We start from the raw sequence: 13,823 nt of genomic DNA on the forward strand, positions 1-13,823 counted from the left end.
ATTCCTTTGTTTTAGTTAAGCCATGCGTGTCAGTCACTACTTGCTATGGTCTCAGACCGAGTGCATAACTTCTTTCTTGTTCTTACTTTAAATTCATATTTCTCTCTATTCTCTCTCTCTCATATTTCTCTACTTTCTCTTACTGTAGGTCCCAAAATGCCAGTACAAGAGACCCCAAGATAGGCCAAGAATATTAAAAAGAACAAATATGTCAAAATAATTCATTACTAATGTGACTGATTTCATGCATGTGCTTTCAGGGACATTTCTTCAAAGTTATCAAAAAGGACATGGTTTGGGAGCCCGTTGCTGCCGCTGTATTACAATGGAAGTATATTCTATTTTCACAGGGAATTCATTTTCCTCACAGAATATCTCAGTGTGGAGTTGCAGGCCTGCCACTCATATCCTGTCACATTTACTTTTCCACACTTGATTCCTTTCTGCTCAAAGAAACAAGCTGCACAAATCAGCAGCACAAGCAGCAAACAGCTGCACAAAGGAAATTTAGAGACATAAGTGATGCATCCTGTTCAAAGATATGCACAACAGCACATACTGAATACATCGGATGCATATTTTGACACATAAAAGCAAACACATAATGTATATTCCGCCCAAAGCACACATACATTATTAATGAAGTGTGCAGGCAATGGACTGAGTAGAAAGATAAAACAGCTGTTGGTGCCGCTTTGAACTACTGATGCAAGGATGTCCCAAGATATTTAAACTTCCCTGCAATGTAATAACGTAACTGGTTTTGCTGAAGTTCTAAAGAAAAAAGAAAAAGAAATCATAGAATTTAAAACCAATGAATAATTTGAGGAACCATTTTTTTTAACAGCGGGGATCCCTCTCATGTTTTCTCTGTTGCTCTTGTATTAACTAAGCAGAGATTATGTTATACTATGTTACAACATTAAACTCATGAAATATTTGTGAATATTAAGTCATCTCTAACGTAATCAAAATTGTACTTATAATTTATAATCCATCATATACACTTCATTAATGTCGGCTCATCTCACCTGTAAGAATTAACCCAATAATGACTTTCCTGACCTTTCTTTGCTCTCAGTGTTTTCCTCCATAATGTAGAGAATATGCCGTCAGTCCAGTCGTTTGTGGCAACGTCCAGTCGGCCAAACATCTGAGGGGCTGTTATGGCTTTGGGGTTCATGCGCATCTCTCTGTGAGGTTGACCACACTCTGGAAGAAGAACAGTCGGCATATCTACGTAACATGCTGAATTTATTTAAACAATATGCACACAGAACAATTGAGATCATTAAATTTAAAGCTTAACATCAGAGGAGATGACTCTTCCCTCTAAATCTGTGACTTTTTGGCATATTTTTATTTCATTTTGGGGGGAATTTATGCTTTTATTTGGCAGCTTGAGGGAAGTGAGCAGGGAAAGAGAGCATGGTAATGATTTGCAGTAAACAGTTTGGCCGGCTGGGACACAAACCAGTGATGTGGGATTTTACACCCATTTGGTACGCACCCTAACCACTCAGCTATCACATCACCCCAAGTCTAAAGTGTCTTTCTCAGGCACTAAAAGTAAAAATAGTTTCATGCCATCAATTGTTTTTATTTATCGGTTAACTTAATAGAAAGTGGCGTATCAAATCAATACTTGGAATGGGAGGAGCTGTTTCTTGTGAAATTTGGCAGGTACGTTGTTCCAAGCATCTTGCCACAGACCGTCTGTGGATTTAGTCTGCGTGTTAGTTATGATGCTTCATAAAATCCCAGACTGGCTCTATGTTGTGATCAGGGTGCTGTAGGGACAAGACATGTGTTGCAAAGCTTGTTAACATTAACATAAACATAATTATTATTGCTGTTACTGCTAGTACGATCACTAATATTAAAGCAGAAGTAAGTGGTCCGGTCGTTTTCGCTAATGCTGCGTTCCAGGCAGGCTTTTGAAATCGTAAATTACAGCTTCAAGTCACAACTTACGACTTTGTAGCGTTTCAGGCAACCCACTCGTGTTTTTCCGACCTGTTTTAACCGATGAAAGTCACTATAACGGCCACTCGTAACTTCCGACCGGTGAACTCGTACCAGATCGAACTGGTACCACTTCACGGTCGGAAAAATACGAGTTTCCTTGAACGCACCATAACAGTCCTCGTCCCTACGTCACCACATTCATGGCGTTCCTTGGCTGCACACACAGCCCTGCATGCCGTTCTCTCTCCTCATTGGATAAAAACTGTAGGATACGAGAAATGTTTTCTCTTCGGCTCAGAGCAGAGCAGAGGGACTGAGAGACCCGTGTTTCAGACCAAACACTCTATGTAAGTGATTGCTGTCGGAAGATATAACTATTTAAGACTTATATTAACACAAATATATCACTTACTTCTGCTTTAATACTACTATCATTGCATGGTGGTCCTTCCCCCAGTACTCCCTCTTGCTCTCTGTCTTTCTCCTGCTTGCATACTCTCTCTCTCTCTCTCCCTCCAAATCAAACTGGTTGAGGCACTAATTCTACACATCTTATGTGGCTGAACCATTTGCACAGTATTGTGCATCCCAAAACATGTGCAAAACCCTACCTGTCATAGCTTTCATAAGCGTGTGTATACAAGTTGTCTTCCCAGCCCCACTGGGCCCCAGGGCCATCATGCCATGTCGGACCCTCTGAGTCTCAAACAGCTGAATTATCTTCAGCTTCCAGGGAGGGTGACTGATCAGACCTGCATCCTCAACCTGAGGAAGCAAAAGTAGTAAATCCGTCTGCAGTGTTATCGTATCTACTACATCATGTACGACATGATGTGGAATGATACCATTAGGTGTCAAATTTAAAGAGGACGCATGCAGAGATACAAAAGTTAGCACACTATAATGTGGAGATGAAGGCACATACTGTAACACAGCAAGAGAAACACATGACAATAATGTAATATGAAGACCCAACATTTTACTGTTTCTTACTTTGTATTTTCTCAGTACTGTTAGCTGCAATTACTTAGGTTAGCTACTTGACAAATGGTAAATTAAACCATTCTTATCCCTTTGGGTGCTGTATCTTGAGGCATTTAGTAACATTAAAGATACAATGGTCTCACAGCCCATTAGCCTTTTACCTTTTGTTTTCCATCTCTATTCATGCCATCCCTCTACCCCACTGTATTTCATCTACACAGATAAAGTCATCCCTATCTGCATCCTACCTGTTTGTCGATGGCAGCCTCTAGCTCTGGGTAGCCTGCTTTATCAAGCTGGATTCCTGGGAAGAGGTCCTCAATCAAACTCAGGAAGAGAGGCTCATCCTCATCAATCTAACAAACAAACACATTGACTAAGGTTAGCAACACCCACACAAAAAAGTAGAGAGCAATTAATCTTTAATCCATTTAACGAAACTTTCTGCTGTGTAATTGTTATTCTATACATCATCCAATCAATAATTCAGTCTTTTTTGCTATTATCAAAAAATCTATTGATGAAAATGAATCAACAGAAATTGTCTCAATTGCTCTATTTTCGCTTTTGTTTTGCAATATCAAGCATTTATCTATTGGATGCTATACTGTGTTCCACTCAAGACTGACCAGCTTGGAGAGATTCATGTCCCTGAGGACCCTCATGACAATGGTGGACTCTGTGTCACTGGGGTTGGCTCGCTTGGCTGCTCCCAGGGTTCGCAGTACTGACAGGATGTTACGCAGGCCAAAGTCATAGTGAACCTGGACAGACAAAGAGAACATTTATTTTGATACCACTAGATTCATCCTAATGAGTTTGTAAACCAGACCTTTATCTGTTCTTCTTTGGCTACAAGCCCCTGGAACAAGCATTTAAATATTCAGTATTTCAATAATACTAAAAGCACATTAAATAATAATGTAGGTGATAAGAAAATGAATGAGTCACAGACTAGTAATTGTAATGCTCTCCACTTCAGGCACTAATAGTGACTTGGGAACCTTTGCATTCATTAAAAGATTTAAAGACAGACATACACAAATGCACACTGCATTACACACAGACTTGGATTCATTTCCTGGAGACGTGTCCCCAACTGTCCCCACTTATCTTGTCTTATACAGGAGGAAAGAAAGCTTTCATCCCAACAGACCACCATTCAGACAAATATCTGACACAAGGTTATTACCCTGTGTATTCATTTATCCACAGCTTCTGCTTTATATCACACTTTTGTTTACTATATATATTTTGGATCTGAACAACTAAAACTGCATATTACATTTGTATCTGCATGACTAACCACAGATGTGCTTAATCTAATTCCATGAGAAGCCCTGGAACTCCCTCTAAGCTTTTAGTGACTCTTTATCGTGAAATACTTGCAGCTGCTTTGCACTGTGTAATCCACCCAATATATAAAGCAACTGGAGGAAAAAAGGGTGATGAGAATAAAGTTACTAAAATCTAATTATAAGTTTTAAAATTCTATGCATAAGTCTATTGAATAAAGTATGTATTTTCTAATAATGTGAAATAAGAAAAGCAAATTTTCTGAATCCATTTGTTTTACCTGTTTGGAAAGTTGCTCCTCACACAGCTTGTATAGAGTGAAAAACTTGCGGGCCAGCTCAATGTTGTCTATAAACCCACAACTCGCCAGTTTTACTCTAATAATGATCTGACGGTCAGGAACCATCATGGCCACAGAGCGGAAGTTGATCTTCAGGTTCTCTGGAAGCTCCTGGCGACCTGCATAACCTGGGTTCTGATGATATAAGAAAAAGAAAAAGAGGAGTGTACAATGGGAAGAAAATAGAAATAATTTTATAACAGTAATGAGAATATAATACTGCATACAGTATTGTATTTCATAAACATTTAGATCCCAGATTGTACATAGATATACGTATAATGCATCAAATAAATGCAAAAATGCAAGTGTATGCACTTTATACAGTTTTCAGGGTCTCCCAAAAACTTATAAAAATCTTAAATTGCGTTAATTTCCTAGTTGGAGAAGCTGTCCCTAAAGTAGCCTATGACAAAGTCAGGCTAATGCGGACGCACACAATGAAGTTGTGACCCCTCTCCTCACAAATTATCCCACCATTCTCAGTTTAATGACTTGCCTCGGGATAGCAACTGTGCCAAGGAGATAAAGTGATCCAACTACTATATCACTGTGTGAAAACAACAGTAATGAACACTGGCTAATATTATTACTAAGAGGCAGACATGGTGTTTAATATTGTATAGATTGGCTTGTCATGTAAGACACGGGCCAGGTCAATTTCTTTAAATAACACTATTTTTTTTGTTATAATTTGTATTTGTACCCAGATGTATAACCCAGCTTCTCTTTTCAGTGTAACCACCCTACACAACAGCATTACATTACAGTATTGCTGTGTAGCCACTGACCATGGTAAGAAAAATGCCGAACTCAGGGTTCATATCCACATTATCTCCATCGGTGAAGACAAAGTTTTTGCGCCGTTCCTTCTTGCAGGTGAGAACTATTGCAATCTGCTGGGCCGCCACAGACAAAACCGGGAGGTCAATGCGGTTGAACTCGTCAAAACAGCCCCAGGAACCAGACTGTGCCAGACCTAGAAAACATACATTTTTAAGAACACTCTGATGCAACTCTACAATATTCAATACAACCAATTGTCTATTCTCTTTCTAGTTATGATTAATTAAAGAAGAAAAAATATCTGTGGTTCTTGCTCAAAAAACACTCCTTTCTGGAATTGCTTTATCTGCAAAAATCATATCATTGATTATACCTTTGAATATTCTTCCCAATCCTCGGAAGTCCATCTGGTCAGAACAGTTGAAGACAACAACATACTTTCCCAGACAGCGACCCATGTCTTTTGTAGTCTCAGTTTTACCTATAAACAGAAGCAAGTTTTGTCACATTCTATAATGAGCTGCACCTATTTGGATGGTGAAAGAAAAGAACAGCGACCTAATTCTACTTCTGTGATCCCTTAAAATTAAGCATTTCAAATGTATAATTCTGCCTTTTACGGCTTCGTAAAGCCTCACAAGCAAAACATTGCTATTTAAAATACTTTTATATGTTATTCCAAAACTAAGGCATGCAAGTAATGTTAATCTGGAGTGTTTACAACACATTTATGTGCCCAGTTTATGTGACTACATATTAGACTAGGGCAGTGGTGCAATTCAGCCTCTTGTGGACAAATTGAGTATTACAAAAACAAACCAGAGTATACTGTATATATTTCTTCTTCCCAGAAATCACTGGTGAGCAAGAGGATCACAGAGTGACAAAGATGCAGTCTGTACATTTTTTTTTCAATCACTTACACCATGATATGAAAAACCGAAGCACTCAGTTATCATTTAATAAGCTGTATACTTATGGCGTGTGTGTATTCCAAAACTGGACAAGACGATAAAACAAAACTGTATTTTAAGGAAGATTTACAGTCATACCTGTTCCCGCTGGGCCAGCAGGGGCTCCACCCATACTCATACCCAGAGCCTGGGCCAAGGTGATGTAGCATCTGAAAAAACAGACACACACTTCTTTAGGCATAAATAAGATTAATAATTTGATTTCTCACAACCCGTTTTCATTCCCCTCACATTCAATTTGTCACACAATAAAGCTAATGTGATGTGATTCTCCACAGGGAGGTTGTGGGTCAGGCTCAGCAGGAGAGGGCTGCCAATGAAGCCAGTGGGGATTTAGTGGCTTGTTTAAAGACCCTTCAGCAAAGAGGATGACTGACACTGGGACCTGACCCTGGCCCTCTGGTTTAAGACTGTCCTTCCTTTTCACTGCATAGCTGGCATGTAGTCGAAAATCACGGAAAAACTGCACATGCAACATATTTCATGCCCTTCAGAGAAAATTTAGCAAATGAGGCCACTGCTTTCAGACAAATCTCAGAAATGTGATGTTAGTTCTACTCATCATTCTTCATTCTGCCTTCTATGTAGCACAACTTCTACTTTTACTTATTTTCAGACCTGATGCAGTGGCAGACAGAATATGAATGTGAAAGAGAATTAGGAAAACAGACAGCGCCAGACAGGGAAAGGAGGCAGTGAGAAAACCGGGGCTGCCTCAGTCACAAGGCCAGCACGCCACTTCGTTGGAGAGCTGCTGTCTGATGTCTGCTGGTTACTCCCTCACTGCTGCTGTCCCCTCTCATCTCCACCTCATTGTCTCTCCTCGTCTTTTTACTCTCTGTCATATTTCCTTTTCTCTGTGACTGCATGTCTGACAAAGGCTTTTGGTAGAATCCTGTCTCCCGTACTCTGTCTGATTATCCTCCTCTCTCTCCATCAGTCAAATGCTCTGTCAGTGACAGAGGTGATGAACACTTTGCAAGGATGTCTACTCCTCTTTTTTAATTTTTCTCTTCTCATTTCCAAAGCTCTACCCTGGTCTCCCTGCCTCCCATGTCCAGTAAGTATTAACCACAGAAGCTGCATTCTTACATGTGAAAGTGCAACTATTCCCAGGTTGTGGTGCCTCTTTGTGCATCAATTTAAGGCAAAAAGCCCCAAAAAATACTTAAAAAAATAAAGAATATTTCTGCCATTTCATTAGTGCCTTTTTGAGTGTTTGTTTGTTGGTATATGCGCATCCCTTCATGTATGGCTCTCTACCTGTCAGTCAGTGGTGTAATGACAAGTCTTTCGGTGCAGCCCAAGAATTCGTTCTGGTAGACAAAGCCCACATCTGTGATGTTGATGATCATCTTGTCTGAGTCCTCATTAAAGTAGAAACGGCACTGCTTCAGCCACTCAAAGTCGTTGGGGCTCTTGACATGCAGTCGGCACTAGAGGGAGAAGGGATGAGGTAAAGAGAGAGGAGGAGGGACAAAGACAGGTGGGAGGAGAGAGGAGACGATAAAGATGAAAGGGCGGAGAGATGGGGGAGAGAGTAGACGGCAAGTAAAGAATAGGAAATTGAAGGGCACCGTTCAGGAGGTGATGTGAAGTGAGAGATAAAAGCAGGAAGGAAGAGGGAAAAGGAGGAGAGAGGACATTATGTATGAGGGGTCAGGGAGGGTTACGGGTAGAAAGAAGTTGATGGGCAGGTAAAGGAGGATGAAAGAAAAGAGGTGAGAGTCCATGAGACGAATATGAGGAGTAAGGAAGCCAAGGGAAAGGGGGAGAGAAAACAGGAAAGAGGCAACTCCAGAGATTGGTAAAGTACAGTGGAAAAAGTGGTAGATAAAGGAGGGTGATGAGGAGAGGTTAAATAAAAATAGATGAGAACGAAATGGTGGAAAGAAGGTGAGGTTGAAGAGGAGCAACAGGAGATATTATAGGAGAGAAAAGTGAGGTGAAGAGGACAGTGAAAATTTTGGGGAAAGATATGTGGGAAAAAAGACAGACATACTGTAAATTAACATAGCTGCCAGGAGATTACATTTTACAACTCATTTGGCAGCTGCTTTTATCAACAGGAACTTATGAGTGAACAAAATAATAACGATGAAAAACATGTCCAAATAAAGTTACTTCACACCTTTTCTATTCACCTTGAAGACCAGCAGGGCAATTTACTGCAACTAAAGGGGGAGACTTCAAAGTCGGCCCTTTGTGTAGGTCTAAATATCACTTGGCTACCAATAAGAAAATCTTTTGAAGACTTTTGTCAGCTTGACTTTTTTTTTGCAGAACACACCATGTGGTATTCTGACACCGCAACCCAAGGGTGTGTGAATATCAAACACAGTTTAACAATAGCAGAGAAATCTTGAGTAGGGAACTCTGATTAGATAAAAAACTTGAAGAGAAAATATAAAAAGAGTAAAGTATTTTCATGAAAAAAGTTAAAAAACTAATACTAAATGATCAACAAGATACTCACCAGGTCATCAAAGATGTCCCTCTGGTGTACATGGATGGTGATGAGGGTCTCATACTTGGTCCTCTCCACAGACCCTAGGTCTCTTGTGGTCATGTCAATCAGTGTGTTGAGCAGTTCCAAGAAGAGCTGGTTGGTTTTGGCCATAATGCGACGATCGTATCGGGCGTTAGTTAAAGCTTCCTCGGAGTCCCTTGTCCATATCATCTGAATACCTAGCAAGCCCACCTAGGTTGAAAGCAATAATACTTGAGTGCTTGTGATGATGTATATTTCAGAAACTTTAAAATGAGCCTAAGTTGTATCTATCTATGGCATACCTGAGCGGGGTAGGAATTAAGGAATTCAATGAGCTGGAAGCCGGAGTCTTGGATGGCCAGGGCTGCCTGTCGGACCACCAAGTGCAAAGACCTCTGGGATTCCTTCAGCAGAGCGTTGAGCCAAACCTCTACGTTCCCCTCTGCTGTGACAGGGCGCTCCAGTTCCACAGTCTCCCCCTCCCGTGACGACACAGCCAATATACGGTCATATATCTGGGAAAGAAGATGTGTTTATTGGTATTACAGACTGATTATTCTCTATTGTGTTTCAAGTGGAGGAATGATTATGATGAAATATCTGTAGATCCTCTTTTCTTATACCATTCTGATTGGTCAACCCAATTGTATGACCTTGTGTTTTAATCCTCATCTTTTCTGATGCAATAGATTTTTGCAAGTTCTGCAAAACAGAGTCATCGGTTAACTGACCTTTTAAAAGGCCACAATAAAAGACTGAAGTTCACCTTGTCATGGAATCGGACACATTTGATGTTGTCGAAGACGTTGAGAAGGTGGGCCTGGATGGTGTGAGAGTCGGACGCCTGGCCCAAGATCTCCAGCAGGGCAGGGTCAGAGACAAAGAAGAAACGAGGAAACAGTAGACGCTTCTTCTCCAAATAGCTGTTTGACATTATGATTTAAAAAAAAAAAAAAAAAAAGTCCTTGCAATAGTTATTTTTTTCTCAAAAAAGCTTATGTTTGGAAAAAACAGACATATGTACAATAGCTGTCAGTACCGCACTAAAAATAAACTGTTTCCTTGTAACCATTTTCAAAAGTACTCCTCTTTGAATAATGTTTGAACTGCTCATGCCTCATATCTTCGTATCACTTTGACATGAGAGTGACAACAGTTTTTGTACTTTATACTCACCCTGTAAGTGACTTCTGGCAGATCTCTAGCTGTTCAAGGAGGTGAGGAAGCAGTTGTCCCATGGTCTCATCCCCCACACATGACTGTACTACATTGGGCATCTCATGGGCTCGCATCATAATCTTTACCCATGATTTGTCGATGTTAGAGAAACGCTTTGCTTCCTAAAAGAGGATGATATAATTATTCATCACATAATCAGCGATTGAAAGAGGGAAGGACACGGACATTCATTTTTGGCATTGACCCCTTGGTGTTTTATCATGCATGCATGTGGTCTGTGTTTCAATGACAGTCTTTTGATTTGATTTTTTCACATCTTTTTATGTCTTTTTTCAGTCAAATTTTTATGCTGTCACTATTTTTCAGTGTCACTGCTTTTTACTTTCAACCTTCTGTCATAATTTTGTGGGTTTTGAGGATGGGGAGATGGGGAGCTGGGGTCTGTGTGTGTGTGCTGGGTTTTAAGTATGAGAAGAGTGACAGTAGGATTTTGACATTGAAAATAAAATTTGGCACTGTGCTGAAAAAAGGAAAAAGTGGCACTAAAAACTTGTTTTGGAAAAAGATGAATCTTTTGGAAAAAGATGTTTTGGAAAAAGATGAATCTTTTTCCAAAACAAGTTTTTAGTGCCTCTTTTGACACTGACATAAATATTGGCACTGAAACAGGTTTCAATACACAATAATCGCTTTTTAAATTTGATGTTTACTTTTTTTTTCATGATGCACTTTTTTCAGTTTCTTTCACCGTCTGTTACCATTTTGGTGTAGAGAGATGGGGCAGGTGCTTGAAGTAGGGGCTAGAACAGTCAAAGAATCAAGGAGAGTGGGATTTATTTGCATTCAGAAACCTGACAGCTGTATTGGTAAGCATTAGGCAGTGCCTTTTTCTTTTTTTGTTACTCTGTTTTTTTTAGTTTTTTTTACAGGATTCATGTCAATAGTAAGGTTACCTTTTAATGGACATCATGCTGTTTCACCACTAACAACTGCTGAAATTAGCCTATACAATTCAGTTAGCTATCCTGTGGTTAATGGCTGTTAAGTCCCCCCCCCCCCCGATGTCTCTTGTTCAGTAGCAGTTCGAGGCCAGTGTTACTGCTGCTGTGTATGGTATCAATGTGCTAACACAAAATAATAAAGCTGAAACCATGGGTCAGTCTTTATCTTTCATTTTTCCATTTGGTGATTGCAGTTATAAAATCGGGAATTGACAACATGCGGTCCAATAATACTGCTTGAGTTTGTGCAATAATTCTTATTGTGCTCTTACTATGGTGAATTTATGAGGTGTATGTATGTGCTATGCTGTGGGATATGTGCAATATGTGTTATGTTATGGGGTATGTGCAATATGTGTTATGTTATGGGATATGTGCAATGCTGTTATGTCTTGTGTTTGCTGGGTTGGTATGGCTGAGGTGTATTGTTTTTTGTCATTGTGGCCATCAAGGCATTTATGGCGTAGCTACAGAGTCCAAGACAAATTTCCCTGAACGGGACAATAAAGTTTATCGTATTGTATCGTAACCACATACTTGGTTTTGACCTTGTCTTGTTCAGTTCATGCAAGTAGAGAATGTGAATAATTCACTGTGATGTAATGTACCTTGGGCAGCTGTTTTGCAATGTCTCCACCCACAAACACAGCTTCGAGGTAGATCCAGAGATTCTGAACAGTCATCCAGTTTTCAATGATATCAGTGGTGTTGGAAAGATTCTGAACCCACTTCTGAATCTGGGCTTTAAATGGGGTGTTGTACCTGGGAAATTACATCAGATGTTACATCAGCATGTAAATCTTATTTCATACCACACACAGTGACACATTGTTTGGTTGCTGTGAATATATGAGGCAATCAAATGACATTTCCCAGACCTCTGGTGGGAGAGCAAGTCCCCCAAAGAAAACGCTCGACGCATTCTCATCAAAGTCCCAATATGGGTTTCAGCACTGACGTACCTGTTGCTCATAAGAGACCCCAAAACCATCAGGCTGTCTTCCATGCTGGCAATGATCTCTGATGTGCTGTCTCCTCTGAGTAGCAGCTCTCCACGAGTCTTAAAGTTGGCAAATGTAAAGGTCTTGTTGTCCCACTCAGCAATCACCTGCTTCAGCTTCTGCTCAATGTCCCGCTCCTTCACAGCACTGATACAGATATCCTGTGTAATACAGGGATTTGTTGAATCATTAGCAATGAAAATGACAGGATCATTTTAATATGGGAAGAATAAAAAATACTTTACTACAACATGAGCATTGTCAGTATGAAATATCATTACAAATATTAGTTAAGTGCGTACTGTAGCACCTACAACACATAGACTAAATAATTACAAAATACAAGGAGGCTCTTCATACAGACATCTGGTACTGTAGACTTTTATCATTGGAGCTGAACCATTATTAATAAGTTGTCAGCTGATTCAGTGGCTTGAATGAAAATGATGCTTGAGCTTAAACACATCCATTTGGCACAAGGATTAATGCTCACTGAATTGTGAAGATGATATTAAAGCATATTGCAGCTCTGTCTGATCTCATCCTATACATCCAGTCTGGCAGTGATTTCCCAAGGGGGAACCCCTACCTCCCCTGGAATAGTTATTTTCATTTTTTTTAATGGTAAATTAAAATTAAACTTCATATTAGAAACAACATTATCTATTTGTGCTATTCATTTCACATAATACATGTAATTACCAAAATCAGTCAAAAATGTAAAAGGAACAATTATTTATTTATAATATACTATGCTTTACAAAAAATGATTGTGCTTTTCATATCTATTTTTACCTATACAAGTAGCATATTATGATTGTTCTTACCTCAATCTCCTCTTTATACTTGAGCAGAGGAGCTTCCATAATGTTGCGTAGTTTAAATGTATCTGTTTCCACCTCAAAGATGTGCCCAGTCACCTGGTCACAAAACCGACAGATTGACAGATTTGTCAATGTGGAAACTACATCGTCTGTTCATAGTAGATTTCAGGTGGACACGTATTATATTAGTATAAGAGTACTGTAGGTGTTAATGAAAGTAACTGGTGAGTGAAGTGATATAACGGTGGCCTTTATCTCTGACCTCGGTAATTCTCTTCCAGTGGCGCGTCATCATTGCTTTGTTAGTCATGAGCTCCAGTAGAGGGCAGCACTCACTGAATTCATCAACGGTTTTCTTCAAATCTAAAAAGGCCTGCCACTCCTTCAGAGCTCGAGGCAGCTTGCGACACCTGGGAGTGAAAACGACATATCAGTCAACAAACTCACAGCAAATCAGAGTCCACCAAACCAGAGATTAATTCAGTTCACGTAAGTTATTTCAGAGGCTAGCTATGTATGTGTGCGTCCTCTTGAGGCACATGTGCACCAGCATCACTGCACAGACGCACAGTGCACCTGGCCAAAAGTAACACTTCTACAAAATTTGATAGACATGTCTGCCGGAAGATGGAGCTGTCCTGTCTTCTTCAACTCTGAGTCGTTCTTAAACGGCTTTCAAGCTTAAAGCAGTTTCACACTGTCAAGAGGAACACAAAAAGTTAAAAACTATTTTTCCACTTCATGGAAATACTTCAATATTTCTCAGGCTGCTTCCTCTGCAATTTCCCTTTGACATGTGCAACATGAATAAACCCTTGCAGAGGACAGAGTGCAAAGATATGGGATGATGAAATTGAAATCTTTTGGAGCATTCATGCAACGTTTAATGAAAAACATCATAAAGCATAAATCCAGGGAAAGGACTATTTCGGGCAGGACAGGGACAATGCTGAGGGGAAGGACAGGCTAATGGAAGTCA

At 39.9% G+C, this 13,823-nt stretch overlaps 1 protein-coding gene across 1 annotated transcript in view; it reads right to left on the bottom strand.

Moving 5' to 3' along the window:
* dnah5 (dynein, axonemal, heavy chain 5) overlaps positions 1 to 13,823 on the bottom strand; it is a 92,614-nt gene that overhangs the window by 52,065 nt on the left and 26,726 nt on the right. The window contains exons 31-47 of the mRNA XM_085802516.1: positions 13,107 to 13,254; positions 12,848 to 12,940; positions 11,982 to 12,181; positions 11,628 to 11,781; positions 10,016 to 10,179; positions 9,606 to 9,762; positions 9,142 to 9,354; positions 8,825 to 9,049; positions 7,612 to 7,784; positions 6,427 to 6,497; positions 5,748 to 5,855; positions 5,380 to 5,567; positions 4,529 to 4,723; positions 3,582 to 3,716; positions 3,201 to 3,308; positions 2,580 to 2,733; positions 1,066 to 1,212 (exon numbers count right to left, since the gene is read on the bottom strand). Coding sequence (XP_085658642.1) covers positions 1,066 to 1,212; positions 2,580 to 2,733; positions 3,201 to 3,308; positions 3,582 to 3,716; positions 4,529 to 4,723; positions 5,380 to 5,567; positions 5,748 to 5,855; positions 6,427 to 6,497; positions 7,612 to 7,784; positions 8,825 to 9,049; positions 9,142 to 9,354; positions 9,606 to 9,762; positions 10,016 to 10,179; positions 11,628 to 11,781; positions 11,982 to 12,181; positions 12,848 to 12,940; positions 13,107 to 13,254 — 2,633 coding nt within the window. The remainder of the gene's footprint in view (positions 1 to 1,065; positions 1,213 to 2,579; positions 2,734 to 3,200; positions 3,309 to 3,581; positions 3,717 to 4,528; positions 4,724 to 5,379; positions 5,568 to 5,747; positions 5,856 to 6,426; positions 6,498 to 7,611; positions 7,785 to 8,824; positions 9,050 to 9,141; positions 9,355 to 9,605; positions 9,763 to 10,015; positions 10,180 to 11,627; positions 11,782 to 11,981; positions 12,182 to 12,847; positions 12,941 to 13,106; positions 13,255 to 13,823) is intronic.

Source organism: Trachurus japonicus, chromosome 16 (assembly GCF_045865225.1).
Source record: "Trachurus japonicus isolate A0001 chromosome 16, Traja_1.0".
Taxonomy (NCBI): domain Eukaryota; kingdom Metazoa; phylum Chordata; class Actinopteri; order Carangiformes; family Carangidae; genus Trachurus; species Trachurus japonicus.